The sequence below is a fragment of the Bos javanicus genome, chromosome 3 (assembly GCF_032452875.1).
Source record: "Bos javanicus breed banteng chromosome 3, ARS-OSU_banteng_1.0, whole genome shotgun sequence".
Lineage (NCBI taxonomy): Eukaryota > Metazoa > Chordata > Mammalia > Artiodactyla > Bovidae > Bos > Bos javanicus.
Window position 1 is genome coordinate 70953386 of NC_083870.1, and position 21409 is coordinate 70974794.

At 34.8% G+C, this 21409-nt stretch overlaps 1 protein-coding gene across 7 annotated transcripts in view; it reads left to right on the forward strand.

Moving 5' to 3' along the window:
* The window catches only part of LRRIQ3 (leucine rich repeats and IQ motif containing 3), a 207349-nt gene that overhangs the window by 107407 nt on the left and 78533 nt on the right, over nucleotides 1–21409 (forward strand). For all 7 annotated transcript variants that reach the window (XM_061411589.1, XM_061411585.1, XM_061411586.1 and 4 more), the window contains one exon: nucleotides 15171–15279. In XM_061411589.1, coding sequence (XP_061267573.1) covers nucleotides 15171–15279 — 109 coding nt within the window. The remainder of the gene's footprint in view (nucleotides 1–15170; nucleotides 15280–21409) is intronic.

Here is a 21409-nt window from a genome sequence, read left to right on the forward strand (position 1 = left end):
AGCAGGATGGTTATAGTGCTAGGAATTAGCAGAGGAGGGTCAGTTTGGTAAGTAGCTTCAAATCTAGTGAGCTCTATTCACTGTCTACATGACCAGCAACAAATGACCTACTGATATGAAAAAGTTTAGCAAAATTAAAATTGGGTCAGGTTGAGAAAAAAATTGGCATTAATGAAATCTGTCATTAAGTATTAAAGCCTAGACAGTGCTCAATGACTTTAAAAAAACAAAAACAAAAAACTGGTACTTAAGACTGGATTGCTCAAATGGAGTCATGGGAAATGGTCCAAGGCACATGTCAAGTTAGAACTAGGAAACATTTCAAAGGTTGAAGGGAATGGTGAAGGCTTCAGAATGATGCAAAATCCAAATTAACATAATATTGTGTAGACTATGAGCAAAGGTAAATTAATAGGAAATTCCCAAGTATTAGTCTGAAAGATTAGTCTTATTGTCTTATAGACTTCAGTCTTATCTCCTATGTTAGTTAAGTCCTAGAATTGAAAGGAGAATGGAGTCTGTATATTGGAGATTTAACTCCAAAGGAGGGAAAGGATGCTTACAGAAATTGAGCATTATATCTCACCAGCACCTTTTCCTTCAGAAGAGAGCCATTTCTGCATTTTGTGTAAGATTCCAGTATTAAAATTAAACTCAGTAGAATTAACTACATTTGATCCTGGCTGCTGTGAACCAGCCAGTTATGGAGAGCAAAGTCTCTTTCAGAAATAGAGCTAATATATAAAATATTGCTATGTATTTCCTCCAGTTCACCCCCCATTCCAGCACATTGCCTTCTTTCTACAATTATACCATCATACAGCCTCCATCTCAAAGTAGGGACTAAAATGCTTTTGTTCATTCACCTTAAGGTTTTGGTGGCAAAGCCAAAGCCTCCTTCCTGGAATCTCATCTTTACTTCCTTTTGTTTAAGAATGAGATTATTCCCAGAATTGTACCTCTTTATCTATTTCTCGCTTCAGTTTACAGCATTAAATAAAACAATAAAATCCCTGATGTGGTCCAGAACATAGATTTCTTCTCTTTTTATATTAGAGGAAGTTAGTTTCTCTCAGTTAAAATATTGTTAGTAATATTTTTCTTATGTCTACTTCTATGTAAAGTTATCTACGCCATACTTCCTTAGAAGGTGACTATTTTATGTGAATATCTTTATTCTAGGAATATAAGCCACTTTATGGCAGATTGTAATTTATTTGTTTTTCCACCTTTTACCTAGCACAGTAATATGCACATAGGAGGCACTCAACAAATATTTACTGATTTAAAATTCTATTATCTGAATTTACAAGAAGTTTAAACTGAGCTCATATTTTGAGTCATAATTTATAACTCATGGCGTGATTTTGGTATATTTTCTGAAAATATTAATGCACTGTGCTAACATGAAAAGAGTAGCTAATAGAATTCTGCTTATCATTGAAATCTTTGTGTGAGACAGGAAGAATTAAGGTTATCATTGAAAGAAGATAGATTAAAATAAGATGCAAGTCAAAAATAAAATATAGAGTGCAAAAGGATCTTACAAAATTTTGAACTATGTAAATAAAACAGATTTTCTTGCTGGGCCTGTTATAGAAGAACTTAGAACACCTTTCAAAGATAGAGAAGGAAAAGGATTACCATACTGTGATGATTATAATAAAACTCATTATTCTGGAAATGCTATAGGCCAATGATATAAACAAACTAAGTTATATAGATAAATTAATAGTAAATCCTTAATGGGTTGTTAAAGTAAATGAGAGTACTTTGTTGGATAGCCTTGACTGTTCACAGCATTTCTTTTTGCTACTGTTAGACGTAGGATATTTGATTTAGGGGCAATTGATTTGACTTACCATACCATGTCATTTCTCCCCCAAATCTTAGGAATGCTGATATAATTTTGAAAATACTAGTTGTATACAAGGTCCACACATTTTTAATTTGGTGGCTAGTCTTTATGTGTAAAATCATGTATATTTTCCACTACTAAATATTTATAGAAAATACATACACTCATTTCATAAGAAACATCTTAAGGGAGAGTAGAGGTAGAAGAAAATATTTAAAAATTATGCCTTTTCTTTTTAGTTTTAACTTGTGAGTTCACTGAAATGTGAAAAACCTATCATTCATATTTTTAGATTTCTTTCTATCATATAGAAAACCGTGATTATTAGAATTCATGAGCACCTGAAAGCAAATCTGGAGCTCACTGTCCTCAAGGCAAAATGTAATGTTTGCTTACTATTGTTAAATAATGGTACACCTCAAGAGTTTTAACTGTATTTTTTTCCATCTTTAAACTTTATTACCTGTATTTTTCTTCAGGGTAAAAAAAAATTATGGGTCAATTTTCACTGAAGTGGGCTGGATTTATGTATTCACCTCTCATCAGTGTCAAAGGAATTGTGCCCATCATTCCCTGGACAACAGGATGAAAACCTGTCTCTGATTGGACACTAGGGATATCAGCTGTACACACAAGATAAGTGTAAAGTTGAAAACAGAAATACACTTAATAATCATCCAAGCCTGCATGTTTTAGCTATTTGAAACTTGCATAAAAATGTTCATGAAATTATTTACTTCCTCATGCAAGAAAGCTAATATTACCATTTTTAAATCCAGTGAAATGTACTAGCAAAAAAAAATGGCTTTGCAAAGACTGCTAATGCAAAACTTTTCAAGCTGTCCATCTTTTTATAATAAAAAGAAGCAAAGTTAATAAAATGACCATTCTTTACCACTTACTTAAAATGAATTTTTATTTGTTCATGGTAAGACAGAGTAGCTATTTCAGTGTATTTTAATATTGGTCTAAGCTTTGAATGACAAAGATTTGTGTATTATGACTCATCTGTAAATTGATAGGACTGAATTTTCTCAAATCAAATTTAGCACCATGACTTGGAAAATATTAATTACTGAATCACATTGCTGCTCACTGATCTATTAAGATATTTTTAGAGACATTCCATCTAAGCATGGATTTAGTTGATTATATCCATCTAGAAAGCCTGTAGAGACTCATGGTAAATTGCAGGCATTTCTTTATATTTAAGTTTTTGCTTTACAAATTATAATGATTCTGACAATACCTACTTTATTAGCTTAAGAACTGCAAATAAACCTGTTTGCTTTTGAAAGTTTTAGTAGCCACAGTTTTGAGCCATTTACCTAGCCACAGGAGCATTTGACTTCCTGTAAATAATAAACATTTGGACCATGGCTGAAGTATTTTCTACTGGAAATAAGAGCAGTAGGACTGAGGTTGTTTAGGAAGCTGTGCTAAATACATTGTGAAGTTGAATAGACTGAGATTTGTACTGAAGCTGTAGAACTTACAGGCTGGCAATTCAGGGTTGATTAAAGCACTTGGTTGAGGCTTTCTATTTATCTGTCTCATGAGTGTATGTACATATACTGTTTTACACACACACAAACATATGTAGACATATATATTATAAATCCTGACTATTACATAATCCACTTTTTACTCAAAGCAGTCCCCGCAGTTCATTTTATATATATATATATGTCATTCAGAGGGATGAAGCATGATTATACTGCATTTAAAACAGTTGTTTTAGTCCTTGGTATAGTAATAAAATCTTATATGAAGCAATATTTACAAATACTCTGAATTCCCCAAATGAGTTATATCACTGCCAGCTGCAGAAGTCTAAATCCTCAATTCTAGAAAATATTATCCAAGTAGTTGTTACCAAGTCAATTTAATATTTTATCAATATGTATTTATAAAGCACATTTAAGTTGTATATAGTATGCTTAGCTCAGTTGGTAAGGAATCTACCTGTTATGCAGGAGACTGGGGTTCAATCCCTGGGTAGGGAAGATCCCCTGGAGAAGGAAGTGGCAAGCCATTCCAACCCATGCCAGGAGAATCCCATGGACAGAGGAGCCTGGCAGGCTCCAGTTTATGGGGTCCCAAGAGTCAGACACAACTTAGCAACTAAACAACCACCACTTTAAAACACAATTATATCTATGGCTACTATGTTAATTTATTGAGATCTTTATGGTAAATATAAACCCTTTCTCAGATTCTAAGCCGATTTCAAACTTTCTATAACGTTATATTTGCTTAAGGTGTATAGGTTAAGGACTTCCCTTGTGGCTCAGCTGGTAAAGAATCCGCCTACAATGAGCAAGACTGGGTTCGATCCCTGGGTTGAAAAGATACCCTGGAGAAGGAAAAGGCTACTCACTCCAGTATTCTGACCTGGAGAATTCCATGAACTGTATAGTCCATGGGGTCACAAAGAGTCCTACATGACTGAGTGGTGTAGGTTAAAGGAGAACAATCTAAACATCATAAAATATTGGCAGTTTCAATTTTTGCTCTTTTCTCCTTTTTTCATAAATACAAACATTGTTCAAATATACCTAGAAATATAGATTCTTGAGCTATGTATTTTACTGTTAATTAAAAAGTTTTCTGTTTTTTTTTTTTTCCCCTAAAAAGTACTTCATTGTCCATCATTAAATTTTACCACCAGCGTGTTGTTAGTGATCTCATTTGGGGGTTACTGAAGGAAATGGCAATCCACTCCAGTACTACTGCCTGGAAAATCCCATGAACAGAGCAGCCTGGTAGGCTGTAGTCCATGGGGTTGCAAAGAGTCGGAAACGACTGAGCGACTTCACTAAGCAGTATTAACTTATATTACTAATGCATAGTATGTCCCTTTCATTTCAAAATGATTATATTTAAAATTATTTATTTACTAAACATTGTTTTAAATTAATTCAACATTAAATTGAATTAATACTTGGGGCTTAATAAAATGCAGATTTTTATCAGGAATGTGTTTAGCAGTCAGCCTGTGCTTTCTACTATGCTTTTTCTCACTTTCAATATTTTTATCTTTCTTCAGATGTTTTCCATATCTATATAGAGGGTTAATCATTAAATCATGCCATATTTTGAGAAGTATAGAATTTAAATATTCACAAAATAAAAACTTCGTACTTTTGCCTAGCATGGTACCATGGATATAGCTGGCACTCAATACATATTTGTTGAAAAACTAATCAAATGTCTCAGTTCCTTTTTGTTATTTGTGAATTGATACTGCAACAGAGGTTGAAGAATCCAGGCAAAATGGTGCAGGGATATTGAGATAAGTAAACTATGGCCCCAGTTCTCAGAAAGAATAATGTCTTCTAGGGATGAAAAATGTACCTAACTATTATATAAGGTAGAATGCAATAAGTGCTTGAAAGATATGAAAAAATGATATTGATTATGTAGAGTTATACACTTTTAAAATGTGATCCTTAGATAAATCAGATACAGAATTATTTTCAATTACTACTATATAATATGTTGGCTATTAGACAATGTAAAAATGTCTTAAAAAAGGATTATGAATGGAATTTCATTGTCATGTGAATAGTAATTAACCAAACATATTTCTGGAGAGATTTTTCAAAGAAGCATAAACCTGTATACTCTGAAATGTCCTCATGCCCTTTACTTCTGTTCTATAGTATCAATTATTATTATTGATGAACTACCATTGTATTCTCTGAACTTGAAATTATAACTTACTTTGAAATCTGAAAGTTTGCAGTATCTCTTTTTACTGAGTTTTTGACAACTGCTGCTACCAAGCAGTTGCTATATTACCAGTGTCATATAGCACACTTAAGAGTGGGCCTCAATGATTTGCCCATTGGCACCTCTGATCTGCGTAAGGATAGACCTTAGACTTTAATCATTCTTCAACTGAGGGAGCATAACTTCCTATGATGCTTTTTTCATGTGTTCTTTAACTGGACAATTGCAGCAAAATATAATTTCAGCCATCCTTATTTCTGTGGCTATTTTTTGTATAGACAAAAAATGTCGCATTTCATTTTATATCTACTAGGTTTCTCCTGTATTTGTTTATCCAGGTTTGTGAAATCTCTTCCCCATTTATCAAGAATATTATCACTTCATTTCTAGTCTTTTTTTGTTATGATAAAGTAAGATTAGGATCAAATATAAGGTAGTAGCAATTTTTCAGCTAGCAGTTAAACCTGCCAGTTGCTTAAGGGGAATATCTTAAAAAGTAACTTTTTCGCATAAAACTTTTATCTTAAATCATGCCCCTTCCTCAATGGCTTTTCCTGTTAACCAGTACTTATTCTTGAAAGCCAAGGTCAAGTGGAACTCGCCATGCGTGGATCACTATGCATTATCAAAGGTTTTGCTTGCTAAGTTAGTGACAGGATGTGTAGCCAAACACTAGAGCTACTAGTTATCATTCAGACAAAAGAGAACAACTTTTTTAGTTTGGATTTTAGCATATTTCTAAAGTTTTCTGAGTATTATATGGAATACCTAAGATCTGGATTAGCACTTTTAAAGATCATGTTTTGGCTGAGAAGATGAAAGGCAACAGAAACAACAAATGGGGTAGGACACCAGGGGCTGGTATCTTGGCTGTGTTTCTCAAGAGGTTTTAGAATCATTAAAATGGAGACTACTTACAATGAATAATATATAACATAGTCAAAGCAAATGCTTGTTCAGGTATAGGATACTACAGATAGTATAGGCATAAAACAGATAACAATGAGTCTTCATTAACAATCTGCTTTAATCAAAGACATAATTTCCTTTAAAGTCAAAGGACTCTTATTTGCATAATATATATTGTGAAAACAAAGCCAACAATCTTCAGAACACGTAACTACACTAAATTTAGAACTCAGACCACTAAGGATTGGAAATTAATCTTGATTTTCAGAGACAGAAAGTTTAACTTAAAATATTTACCCTTGATCTAGAAAGAAGACTGAGGAAATTGTTACCACTGTCACCATTCTTGGGAAGGGGAATTAAATAGCTAGTAGAGTCAACCACAGAGAAGGCAATGGCAACCCACTCCAGTACTCTTGCCTGGAAAATCCCGTGGATGGAGGAGCCTGGTAGGCTGTAGTCCATGGGATCATGAAGAGTCGGACACTTACTGAGCGACTTCACTTTGACTTTCATGCATTGGAGAAGGAAATGGCAACCCACTCCAGTGTTCTTGCCTGGAGAATCCCAGGGATGGCGGAGTCTGGTGGGCTGCCATCTGTGGGGTCGCACAGAGTCAGACACTACTGAAGCGACTTAGCAGCAGCAGCAGCAGAGTCAACCATCTGATATTTTACAACCATGTACTTGTGTGGTTTGTCAATTACAAGAAACTCCATGGATCCTCAGTTAATCTATTCTAATTTTCCTTAACACTCTGAGTTTTTTCTTCATTATAATTGAATGAGATTTATTCATATATAGATTATCTTTTCCTATTTTAACACTACTTACAGATGTTTTTTTTTTCTTGGCCCCTCTACTCAGTATTATCAAGGAAGAACTCTTTCATTGTGGTTTTTGTTCTCTGGCTTATTGTGATGTAGAAATCAAAAGAACAGGTACATAGAGAGATGTACCTGAATCATATATGTGTGTGTGTCTTTTTTGCCAGATAGTTATGTTTTTCTGTGGGTAGCATATTGAGAAATGGTAAAGTTAAAGAGCCTTCAGGAAATATAGAGAGTTTCTGTTGATGTATATGATAAAATGCTTAGAAGAAGGGAATAGGAGAATTGTAAAGGGTTGCTCAGTGAAATGCTTTGGAATAGACCTAGAGTATGAAAAGTTTCAGGAATTAAAGAACAGATTATTTTAAAGTATTAGTTGGGTAGAGTCCTTTAATAAATATAAACTAGCAATTTAGGAAAAGGTCAGTTTTCATTTCAGTCCCAAAAGAGGCAGTGCCAAAGAATTTTCTATTGTATTGTTGCACTCATTTCACATACTAGCAAGGTAATGCTCAAAATCTTTCAAGCTGGGCTTTCACAGTATATGAACTGAGAACTTTGAAATGTTCAAGCTGGATTTAGAAAAGGCAGAGGAACCATAGATCAAATTGCAAACATATGTTGGAGCATAGAAAAAGAAGGGAAACACCATCCTCTTATGTTTCATTGACCATGCAAAAGCCTTTGACTGTGTGGATCACAACAAACTATGGAAAATTCTTAAAGAAATGGAAATACCAGACCATGTTACCTGTCTCCTGAGAAACTTATATGCAGGTCAAGAAGGAACAGTTTGAACTGAACATGGAACAATGGACTTGTTCAAAATCGGGAAAGCATTACATTGAGGCTATATATTGTCACCCTGCTTTTTTAACTTCTATGCAGAGTTAATCATGTGAAATGCCGGGCTGGATGACTCACAATCTGGAATCAAGATTGCCAGGATGAATATCAACTTCAGATATGCAAATGATATCACTCTCATGGCAGAAAGTGAAGAGGAATTAAAGAGCCTCTTGATGAGGGGAAAGAAGGGAGTGAAAAAAGCTGGCTTAAAACTCAGCATTCAAAAAACAAAAATCATGGTATCCGGTCCCATCACTTCATGGCAAATAGATGGGGGAAAAAATGGAAGCAATGACAGATTTTATTTTCTTGGGCTCCAAAGCCACTGTGGACAGTGATTGCAGCCATGAAATTAAAAGATGCTGCCTCCTTGGAAGAAAACCTATGAAAAACCTAGACAGCATATTAAAAAGAAGAGATTTCACTTTGCTGACAAATGTCCATCTAGTCATAGCTATAGTTTTTCCAGTAGTCATGTATGGATATGAGAGTTGGACCATAAAGAAGGCTGAGTGCCAAAGAATTTATGCTTTTGAGTTGTGCTGTTGGAGAAGACTCTTGAGAGTCCCTTGGACTAAGGAAATCAAACCACTCAATCCTAAAGGAAATCAACCCTGAATATTCACTGGAAGGACTGATGGTGAAGCTGAAGCTGCAATACTTTGGCCACTGAAGTGAAGAGTCAGCTCATTGGAAAAGACCCTGATGCTGGAAAAAAAATTGAGGGCAGGAGGAAAAGCGGGCAGCAGAGGATGAGATTGTTGGATGGCATCTTTGACTCAGTGGACATAAATTTGAGCAAACAGTGGGAGATAGTGAAGGACAGGGAGGTCTGGCGTGCTGCAGTTCATGGGGTCACAAAGTGCTGAACATGACTTAGTGACGAAACAGCAATGTCTAGTTGTTAGACTATTACCAAAAAATGGAGTTTGTATTATGTTAGCCAATGTTCCTAAACCTCCACTCATTGCTTCTAGCACTTCTCTTTAATGCTATTCATTCCACATGTAACAAATAATTGTTGAGTATGCTGAGTGCCAAGGGCCACTCTTTACTTTGAGTAAACAAGATAAGAAAAGTTCTTAGTGCTTTGTGGACTAGATTCTAAGAAAAAATATATAACCTTAGTAAACAAATAAAATTGTGATAAATGTTATGAATTAAATAAGGTGCTGAGGTAGAGAATTGAGAAGAATGAGGTAGAGAAGTAGGCATCCTCATAGGATTTTCACAACATGTTTTTTTTCTGAGGGGATAATATTTAAAATTAAGACATAAAGGATAAGAAGCTAGTCATGAAAAGTATAGGAAGGAGAGTGTTCTAGGCATAGGAAAGAGCTTACACAGGGAACTGAGGCATGCAGTAGCTTGTTTTAGTTGGATTGGGTTCAAGGGACTGAATGAAATCCATATGGTAGGAGTATAATTAACCAAGTTGAGTAGCACAAGATAGTTTGATTGTGTATTTGAGGGCCATATTTTACTGAGTTTTTGTGTCTCATAATAAGGATTTGGACATAGTAAGGACCTTGGACGGCCATTATGGGATTTTAAAGCCAAAGAAAAACAATGATCAGAGTTACCTTTTGACAAATGTAAATCTATCTTGTGAAAACAAGGGTTTTGGCAGAGACCAATAGGAAACCATTGATATTTCTGTTTGGAAGAGATGTTTATAGATTATACTAGAGAAGTGAAGTGAAGTCAGAGAGAAGCAAACAGATTTGAAATAGATTTAGAAAGTAGAATTGCCGATTTAAAGTGTTTCAGAAAAAGCATAAAATAGAGATGAAATTCTAAATTTCTATGATTTGAATAAGAGAATGGTATCCTTTTAGAAGATAAGGAAGATGGAAGTTGGAGGACATGAGAAGCCTGGATCTCTATTACCTCTTCTCTATACTTATGCATGGCTTATTTATGTAGGTCTTATTTTAAAAATAATTCAGTAGGTAGGCTCCTTTCTTTTCATATTCCAGGGTATCTTTAATCTGAAAATCTGTTGCCCTGACCTGACATAGTACTTCAGCTATGGTTCTGATCAGAAATAAATACGGTAAGACTGTCATTTCCCTCATTCTAGATAGAATACAGCATAAAAGTCATCACACAATAGACTTTTACTATAGTCTTAATTAAAATATTTTTATCATTCATGTTTTCAATAATATTATTTTAGTGATTAAATGTATTTTCCCAACTGCAATATTTATTCCTATTAAAATTCATCTTTTCCAATTCAATCCATTGCTCCATCTATCTGTAATCTTTTAAATTTGTCTGATCTTAACTGATTTTGTTCTTTTACCACCTCCTTTGAAAATTTGATAAGAATTTTCCTTATAGTTTTATTCACATCACTCAGATAAATATTGATCAGCATAGGGCTAAGAACATGTCCATGTATCATGACATTAGAGACCTCCCTTCATTTTACTAATCCTTACTCTTTTCCATATGATAACTGGACATCTCTGATCTGTACCTAATCATATTATCTTTCTATAAACTAGTGAAAGTATTTATCAAACGTTATTGAAATTCAGGTCTATCTTATAAAGGGTATTTGAACCTGATTCTGACTCCGTTAAAAATAAAATTATACCTGATGTAATTAATTTGTTTTCAATATATACTGCTCCTTGGTGATTATTTCTTTTCTAAATGCTACCAAAAATCCTTAAAATGCTTCCCTAAGTTATTGAAGACCAGTGTTAAGGTTAAGGTACTTTAGTTAATAGAATATCCTTTCAGTTACTGAAAACAAGATACTTATTATATTATCTCCAGTGGTATCATGACTTGCTTTCTTTGTGATTTTGAAGATCAATAAATAAATGGGTACATCCTTCCTTTCTTTAACTGTAGTATATAAAACAAAAATACAATTTTCTTTATATTAACAGCTTATATAAGTCTCAGATCATTTGAAGTTTTAGACTCTGATCATCTTTCTATCGATTTGTTTCACATCACGTATGCACCCTGTGTCGTGGATTCTTCTTTTATAAAATCCAAGGAAGGGAAAATTATTTTAAATGATGACAGACAATGATATGTGAATTATATATGAAAAAGGATAAGGGGGCAAACCAATATATATATATTGATTTGACTTGAGGGCTTTAAAATTTCGTGATTCTGCAAATAAACTTTGTGATAGAGTTTGGCTATTCAGATTTGACAAATACATACATTTAAAATTTTTTTTATTCTTCTAGAGGGGTAAAGGAATAAGTACTAGTAGAAAAAGAATTGTTGAATGTACCATTTCATTCTACTTTTATTATTTTCTTATAAGGAGAATGTAAATGTGAGATCTTAAAGAAAGAAACAGTCCATTTCCATCACTGAATTAGAATTTGAATTGATTTTTAACATATGATAAATTACATTGTTAAGAGGGAGAGACAGAACGTGGTTACCAAAATAAAGCAAAATTCATAGAAGTAAAAGGATACAAGAATGATAATATGGCATGAAGAAGATTGATGGACAAATTTGAGATTGAAAAAGACTTTGAAGTTGATTGTTAAGATTTGGTTGCAAAACAGTAGTCTACATTTTTTGTCATACTTTGTTTAGTGGAAAGAATTGAACCCAAATGAAAATAGAAACAGCATTACTTAAAATATTGCCATTTTTGGATAATGTGTTACTGTGTATTACTATAATTATTCTTGATAACCTTAAGAAAAATTTCTAAATATAGACAGAATAGGTGAGCTCAAAAGTAGCTACCTATTTATCTTTCTAGCAAAAAGTAGTACTTTTGTCATGTAAGAAATTAAAGTAGTATTGTGTAAAAGTTATCAGGGAAGGATTTTTTAGAGCAGAATAAAAATTGAGATTCATTCCAGCACCAGATAATACTGAGTACCTAACATAAACATTAAAAAAAAAAAAAATCCTTGCATGAGTCACTGCATAGAGACAGTGTTTTCAAAAAATAATTTAGAGAACATATAAAATTTAAAAGATAACCATACACAAAAATAAACTCAAAATGGATTAAAGATCTCAACGTAAGACCAGAAACTATAAAACTCCTAGAGGAGAACATAGGCAAAACACTCAAACACTCTCCGACATACATCACAGCAGGATCCTCTATGACCCACCTCCCAGAATATTGGAAATAAAAGCAAAAATAAACAAATGGGACCTAATTAAACTTAAAATCTTCTGCACAACAAAGGAAACTATTATCAAGGTGAAAAGACAGCCTTCAGAATGGGAGAAAATAATAGCAAATGAAGCAACTGACAAACAACTAATCTCAAAAATATACAAGCAACTCCTACAGCTCAACTCCAGAAAAATAAATGACCTAATCAAAAAATGGGCCAAAGAACTAAATAGACATTTCTCCAAAGAAGACATACAGATGGCTAACAAACACATGAAAAGATGCTCAACATCACTCATTATCAGAGAAATGCAAATCAAAACCACTATGAGGTACCATTTCCCGCCAGTCAGAATGGCTGCGATCCAAAAGTCTACTAGCAATAAATGCTGGAGAGGGTGTGGAGAAAAGGGAACTCTCTTACACTGTTGGTGGGAATGCAAACTAGTACAGCCACTATGGAGAACAGTGTGGAGATTCCTTAAAAAACTGGAAATAGAACTGCCTTATGATCCAGCAATCCCACTGCTGGGCATACACACTGAGGAAACCAGAAGGGAAAGAGACACATGTGCCCCAATGTTCATCGCAGCACTGTTTATAATAGCCAGGACATGGAAGCAACCTAGATGCCCATCAGCAGATGAATGGATAAGAAAGCAGTGGTACATATACACAATGGAGTATTACTCAGCCATTAAAAAGAATACATTTGAATCAGTTCTAATGAGATGGATGAAACTGGAACCTATTATACAGAGTGAAGTAAGCCAGAAAGAAAAACACCAATACAGTATACTAAAGCATATATATGGAATTTAGAAAGATGGTAACAATAACCCTGTATGCGAGACAGCAAAAGAGACACTGATGTATAGATCAGTCTTATGGACTCTGTGGGAGAGGGAGAGGGTAGGGAGATTTGGGAGAATGGCATTGAAACATGTAAAATATCATGTATAAAACGAGTCGCCAGTCCAGGTTCGATGCACGATACTGGATGCTAGGGGCTGGTGCACTGGGACGACCCAGAGGGAGGGTATGGGGAGGGAGCAGGGAGGAGGGTTCAGGATGGGGAGCACAGGTATACCTGTGGCGGATTCATTTTGATATTTGGCAAAACTAATACAATATTGTAAAGTTTAAAAATAAAATTAAATTAAAAAAATAATAAAAATAAAAAAAGAAATTCAAGGATATTTAATTAAATATGTCTATTATATGGTGTAGAAATTTGTTCATAAAGTTGTAAATGCAGGGGACTAGGACACATATCCAAGTGTTCCTTCTAAATTGTAGAGTAAAAGAGGTTTTGACAACTGGACAGTTGAGGCAAGGGGACTATGAAAAAATCTGTTTAAAAATTCTATCACCTATCATATGTTAGAGAATTTTTGTGAGTTTTCTCCCCTTGGATGAAGGTACTACTATTCCAAAGAACTAGAAATAAGTACTAAAAGGTTTAGAGGAAAGATAGGACATCAAAACTCTTGAGTATGTTGTGTCTGTGAGATTTCCTAGGGCAAAAGAGCTCAGTTAATAATTGTTATGAGTGTCACATAAATATCTGTAAAGAGTATACAATAATGGCAAATATGATAAACACTATACAAGTATTCGATAAACAAATATACAGAACCAAATCTCAGAAAAGAGATCTACCTGAGGACACACACACACCCATATATATATATATATATGGGTGTGTGTGTGTGTAAACATATATATTTACAAATTCATAAATATATTTACAAAATACAAATATATTTACAATTCACAAATATATATATATATACACACACATGTAAATATATATGGCTAATCAAAATTTAGACCAGTGAATTGTCAAAATTTAGACCAGTGGTTCTCATCAAGGAAAGCGTAATATCCTGGGAAGGTGTTTTCAAATACAAGCATATGTCCTTTCCTAAAATTCTGATTTTTTTTTTTCTGTAGCAGTGTGTTAGTTGCCTACGAATGTCTGTCCTTCTCTTCTTTTTTTGTAACAGACCCGCCATTTTACTCCAGGAAGTAAAGTCCATAGCACAAAGGCTGATTTCTTGCCCTCTCAGTTTTAGTTGTGGGAAGTCAATGAGATGTGAACAGAAGTTACTGGAAGGGCCTCTAGGAAAGTTCTTTAAGACAACTTGGCCTGTACCCTTTTATCATTTTATCCTTTGCTCCATCTTGCTGACTGAAATATAGATATGATATTTGATGCTCAAGTAGTTATCTGTACCAATCCTGAATGGACTGTGAAGAAAGAGATAACACAGTATCAATTATTAAATCATTCCCAACCAGTTTACAGCGATTGTATAGTTTACATCTGAGAGTGCCTCCGCTCTCCACAGAGCTCCTTATCAGTATGCTACTTATTATCCTTTCCACACACACTTTTAAGTCTTGTGATAATTCTGGCCCCAGTTATTTCTTCCTGTTTTACTGTCTTTTAGTGTTCTGTGAAATAATTTTGTCCCTTCTTTCTTAGAATCTTTCTTCAAGCTCTCTGAAGGAAAGCTTCTTGCTTCTTTTGTTTATTCTTATTCCTTCTCCCTTCGAATTCCTTTATCATGTCACCCTCCTGACAGATCCCCTTTCCTTTCCCCTCAATCTCTGTTAGAACACTGTCTTAAGTATATCATCAGCTCTTAATAGGAGGGCTGTTTATCAGAATCATACATAATGGAACTCTTTTCATCTTTTCTAAACTTTGCCTACCTCATAGGTTTTGCTGTTGTTTTTTAAATTAAAGTCAATCATGATAATGTATTATAATACATGTGAGAGTTCTTTGAGAACTCTAAAACATATATGAGATATTATCATTGTTGTCATTGCTTTTATTTTCTTTCCACAGAGTATATATTCTCCTGTTGATTTAAAATATTCTACTGAAAAGAGAAAACATGTTTCTTCTATTTTATATGAATTAAAAACAAGAAAACCAAGATATCTCATTCAAAAAGGTTAGTTATATGAATTTTTAAATTATATTTAATGAACATATTTTGATGAAGAGTAATTATATTTGTTAAACATTGGGCACGCTAATATGAACTATAAATATGACTCCATGAAAATACATGTTGAGACTTCTAGATAAAATATCTATATCTCATTTAATATTTTATAAATATATATATATATATTCAGAAAGTTGTTTTATGAATATGAAAGCCCTGATTTTGACTAGAAGTTGGGAATTAGAAATAAGTATTATCAAGAAGGGCTCCCTCAGTGGATCAGCAGTAAAGAATCTACCTACAATGCAGGAGACACAGGAGATGTAGCTTTGATCTCTGGGTCAGGATGATCCCCTGAAGGAGGGTGTGGCAACCCACTCCAGTATTCTTGCTGGGAAAATCCCATGGAGGAGTCTGGCAGACTACAATCCGTGGGGTTGCAAAGGGTCGGACACACTAATCAACTGAAAACACACACACACACACACACATATTAGCAAGAACCATACTGAATTTTTTTGTTACTGTATGACTGTGTCAGCATGATACATCCTTCAGGAATATAAATCATTTAAATTAAAAATGATATAAAATGTCTTTCAGACTTTGAAGATAATTATTTCTTTTTTTTAAATTTTATTTTATTTTTAAACTTTACAATATTGTATTAGTTTTGCCAAATATCGAAATTATTTCTTATTACACAAAAACCTTTATCTTAATAACATTTTGGTCATCATATCTGTGCATACATGCTAAGTCACCTCAATCATGTCTGACTCTTTGCAACCGTATGGACTGTAGCCCACCAGGCTTCTCTGTCCATCGGTTTCTCCAGACAAGAATACTGGAGTGGGTTGCCATGCCATTGTCTAGTGGATCTTCCCAACCCAGGAATCGAACTCTCATTTCTTATGTCTCCTGCATTAGCAACTGAGTTCTTTACCCCTAGCACCACCATCATATGTGTACTTGTATTTATTTTGCTTTTGCAGAATTTCTTCTGATAAAATGTTGTATTCTAAGCAGATGACATTACTTTATCTCTGTCTTTCACAGAGGACTAATAAAACCAGTTCTGTAAAATAATTAGAAGGTCTTATAATTTTTCTCAGTTTCTCTTCAGTTTAGTTCAGTTCAGTCACTCAGCTGTGTCTGACTCTTTGCAACCCCATGGACTGCAGCACCAACTCCTGGGGATTTTTCAAACGCATGTCAATTGAGTTGGTGATGATGTCCAATCATCACATCCTCTGTCGTCCCCTTCTCCTCCCACCTTAAATCTTTCCCAGCATCAAGGTCTTCTCAAATGAATCAGCTCTTCTCATCAGTGGCCAAAGTATTGGAGCTTCAGCTTCAACATCAGTTCTTCTAGTGAACACTCAGGGTTAATCTCTTTTAGGGTGGACTGGTTAGATCTCCTTGCAGGCCAAGAGACTCACAAGAGTCTTCTCCAACACCACAGTTGAAAAGCATCAATTCTTCAGCACTCAGCTTTCTTCACAATCCAACTCTCACATCCATACATGACTACCGGAAAAACCATAGCCTTGATTAGATGGACCTTTGTTGACAAAGTAATGTCTCTGTTTTTTAATATGCTTTCTAGGTTGGTCAGAACTTTCCTGTCAAGGAGTAAGTGTCTTTAATTTCATGGCTGCAGTTACCATCTGCAGTGATTTTGGAGCCCCCCAAAATAAAGTCTGACACTGTTTCCACTGTTTCCCCATCTATTTCCCATGAAGTGATGGGACCAGATGCCATAATCTTAGTTTTCTGAAAGTTGAGCTTTAAACCAACTTTTTCACTCTCCTCTTTCACTTTCATCAAGAGGCTTTTTAGTTCCTCTTCACTTTCTGCCATAAGGGTGGTGTCATCTGCGTATCTGAGGTTATTGATATTTCTCCCAGCAATCTTAATTCCAGCTTAGCTTTATCCAGCCCAGCATTTCTCATGATGTAGTCTGCATATAAGTTAAATAAGCAGGGTTACAATATATAGCCTTGATGTACTCCTTTCCCTATTTGGAACCAGTCTGTTGTTCCATGTCCAGCTCTAACTGTTGCTTCCTGACCTGCATATAGATTTCAAGAAGCAGACCAGGTGGTCTGGTATTCCCATCTCTTTCAGAATTTTCCACAGTTTATTGTGATCCACACAGTCAAAGGCTTTGGCATAGTCATTAAAGCAGAAATAGATGTTTTTCTGGAACTCTCTTGCTTTTTTGATGACCCAGTGCATGTTGGCAATTTGATTTCTGGTGCCTCTGACTTTCTAAAAGCAGCTTGAGCATCTGGAAGTTCATGGTTCACGTATTGTTAAAGCCTGGCTTGGAGAATTTTTGAGCATTACTTTACTAGCATGTGAGATGAGTGCAATTGTGCGGTAGTTTGAGCATTCTTTGGCATTTCCTGTCGTTGGGATTGGAATGAAAACTGACCTTTTCCAGCCTGTGGCCACTGCTGAATTTTCCAAATTTGCTGGCATTTTGAGTGGAACACTTTCACAAAATTATATTTTAGGATTTGAAATAGCTCAACTGGAATTCCATCACCTCCTCTAGCTTTGTTCGTAGAGATGCTTCCTAAGGCCCACTTGACTTCACATTTCAGGATGTCTGGCTCTAGGTGAGTGATCACACCATCATGATTATATTGGTCATGGGGATGTTTTTTGTATAGTTCTTCTGTGTATTCTTGCCACCTCTTCTTAATATCTTCTGCTTCTGTTAGGTCCATACCATTTCTGTCCTCTGTTGAGCCCATCTTTGCATGAAATGTTCCCTTGGTATCTCTAATTTTCTTGAATAAATCTCTAGTCTTTCCCATTCTATTGTTTTCCTCTATTTCTTTGCATTGATCACTGAGGAAGGATTTCTTATCTCTCCTTGCTATTCTTTGGAGCTCTGCATTCAAATGGGTATATCTTTCCTATCCTCCTTTGCTTTTTGCTTGTCTTCCCTTCACAGCTATTTATAAGACCTCTTCAGACAGCCATTTTGGGTTTTTTTGCATTTCTTTTTCTTGGGGATGGTCATCATCTCTATCTCCTATAGAATGTCATGAACCTCTATCCATAGTTCATCATGTACTGTGTCTATCAGATCTAGTCCCTTAAATTTCTCTCTCACTTCCACTGTATAATTGTAAAGGATTTGATTTAGGCCATACCTGAATGGTCTAGTGGTTTTCCCTACTTTCTTCAATTTAAGTCTGAGTTTGGCAATAAGGAATTCATGATCTGAGCCACAGTCAGCTCCCGGTCTTGTTTTTGCTGACTGTATGGAGCTTTTCCATCTTTGGCTGCAAGGAATATAATCAATCTGATTTCAGTGTTGACCATCTGGTGATGTCCATGTGTAGAGCCTTCTCTTGTGTTGTTGGAAGAGGATGTTTGCTATGACCAGTATGGTCTCTTGGCAGAACTCTATTAGCCTTTGCCCTGCTTCATTCTATACTTCAAGGCGAAATTTGACTGTTACTCCAGGTGTTTCTTGACTTCCTACTTTTGCCTTTCAGTCCCTTATAATGAAAAGGACATCTCATTTGTGTGTTAGCTCTGAAAGGTCTTGTAGGTATTCGTAGAACCATTCCTCTTAAGGTTCTTCTGGGGCATAGACTTGGAGTACCGTGATACTGAATGGTTTGCCTTGGAAATGAACAGAGATCATTCTGTCGTTTTTGAGATTGCATCCAAGTATCTCATTTTGGACTTTTGTTGACTATGATGGCTACTCCATTTCTTCTGGGATTCTTGCCCACAGTGGTAGATATAATGGTCATCTGAGTTAAATTCACCCATTCTGGTCCATTTTAGTTCGCTGATTCCTAAAATGTCAGCGTTCACTCTTGCCTTGTCCTGTTTGACCATTTCCAATTTTCTCTTAAACCCTTTAAAAAGTATTATGATAAGAACATTTACCATTAGGCTTACCCTCTTAACAGATTTTTTATGTGTACAATACATTTAGCTATAAGCACAGCAGATCCTTCCGACTTTTCCATCTTGTATAACTGGATATGTATAATATCTAAATAGTAGCTCCCCATTTTACCTCCCTCCATCCTTTTAATTCTTAAATATTTGATTATTTTTCTTTTTAAAAATTCATGGTGGTGTCTTTATCCTTACTGATTTTTTTGTCCTCTGTGTACATGAACTCATCAAACTTTACCAGATTCTTGTCAGTGGCTTTGTTTGTTATTTCATCACTTGTCTATTAAATTCATGTACTTTATATATTTCCTAAAGCTCTGCATCTTTTATTTAAAAGTAATGTTATTTTAATCCAATTATTTAACTCCTAGGTTTACAAGCCAAAATGAAATGAAGGAAATATAGTAGTCCCATGCTCCATACCCTCCTACTCACTTTTGTTGCTTCCTAGAGCAATAATCTTTTAATAATTTTTGATGACTCTTGTTACTCACTTTCATATTTCCAAGTAATATATTTTTTCTGTTAAAATTTCTTTTTTAATTTTAGATTTTGTATGCAATTTCTACTGTGAAAGATGGAGATTTAATTATTTATAAATCCTCCCTAATACACATTCTTAACATATCCCCTCCCCTTTTCTCCCAATAGAATTATATTATCACTATTTGGGGATTAATTAATAATTAACATTTTAATTATTATGGCTATATAAATAACTACTCACAGCTGAGTCACACAATATACTAGGCTATGTTTGCCTTCTTATACTATTATTTAAAAACTTGTTTGGAAACCTCATAAGAGTCAACTCTCACCAAGCACATCCATACATATATATTTCTTCAATATACTTCTTCTTGAGACCTTAATTTGCTAATTTAATCAGGATTACTTGCTTTCTAAACTTGTTTTTAACAGCTGTCATCTTGGTACATCACTTCATCTTGGTGCATTCATTCAGTACTGTGATCCTGAGAATTCATTTGTCTCATATACTGTGTTATGACCTGTTTACAGGGTTCTATATCTTTTTTCTTGGTTTATTTTCTTATATTACTACAATACTTTCTTACTAGTTTACAGAGAAATTATACATTAGAAGTAATTAAAAAATTAAAAGCCTAAAATATTTTTACACTGCATATATATTTAATTGATGATTTAACTGTGCAGAATCTTCATAGTTTTCTCAGAATTGCTTCATTGTCTTCTAGCTTCCAGTGTTACCTTTGAGAAGTCCATTGCCATGTAATTCTCATTCTGATGTGTGTGAACTTCTGTTTGTTGTTTTTGTCTTCTGACTAGACACATTTAGCAGTTTATCTCTGTACCAGGTATTCTGCGGAGAAGGCGATAGCACCCCACTCCAGTACTCTTGCCTGGAAAATCCCATGGACAGAGGAGCCTTGTAGGCTACAGTCCATGAGGTCGTGAAGAGTCGGACACGACTGAGCGACTTCACTTTCACTTTTCACCTTCACGTATTGGAGAAGGAAATGGCAACCCACTCCAGTGTTCTTGCCTGGAGAATCCCAGGGACAGGGGAGCCTGGTGGCCTGCCGTCTATGGGGTTGCACAGAGTCGGACATGACTGAAGCGACTTAGCAGCAGCAGCAGCAGCAGCAGGTATTCTGCAATATCGCAGTGATTTGGCTCAGATATTTGTTTGCTTGAAGATTTTCTTTTGATTCAATTTATTGTGACTTTTCAATCTGAAATTTTATATTCCTCATTTGTCAGTATTTCTCTTGTGTTATTTAAGGTAATACACATATTAAATATAACACAGAACATACCATTGTAACCATCTTAACTGTACATTAAGCATATTTATATTGTTGTACAACCATCATGACCATCCATCTGCAGGAGCTTTTTATAAACTCTTTAAACTGGAATGCTATACCCATTGAACACTAACTTCCAGTCCTCTCATCCTCCCCTTTTCTGGAAATCACCATTCTACTTTCTGTCTCTAGAATTACTATGAGTGCGATTACTACAGGTATTTTTATATAAGTGGAATTATACAACGTTTGCCCTTTATTTACTGGCTTATTTTAATTAGCATAACATCTTTAAAGTTCACCCATGTTGTAACAAAATTGTTTTCCTTTTAAGGTTGAATAATGTTCCATTATAACTAGGTACCATGTTTTTATCCATTCATTTGTCAATTAGCACTTGGGTTCCT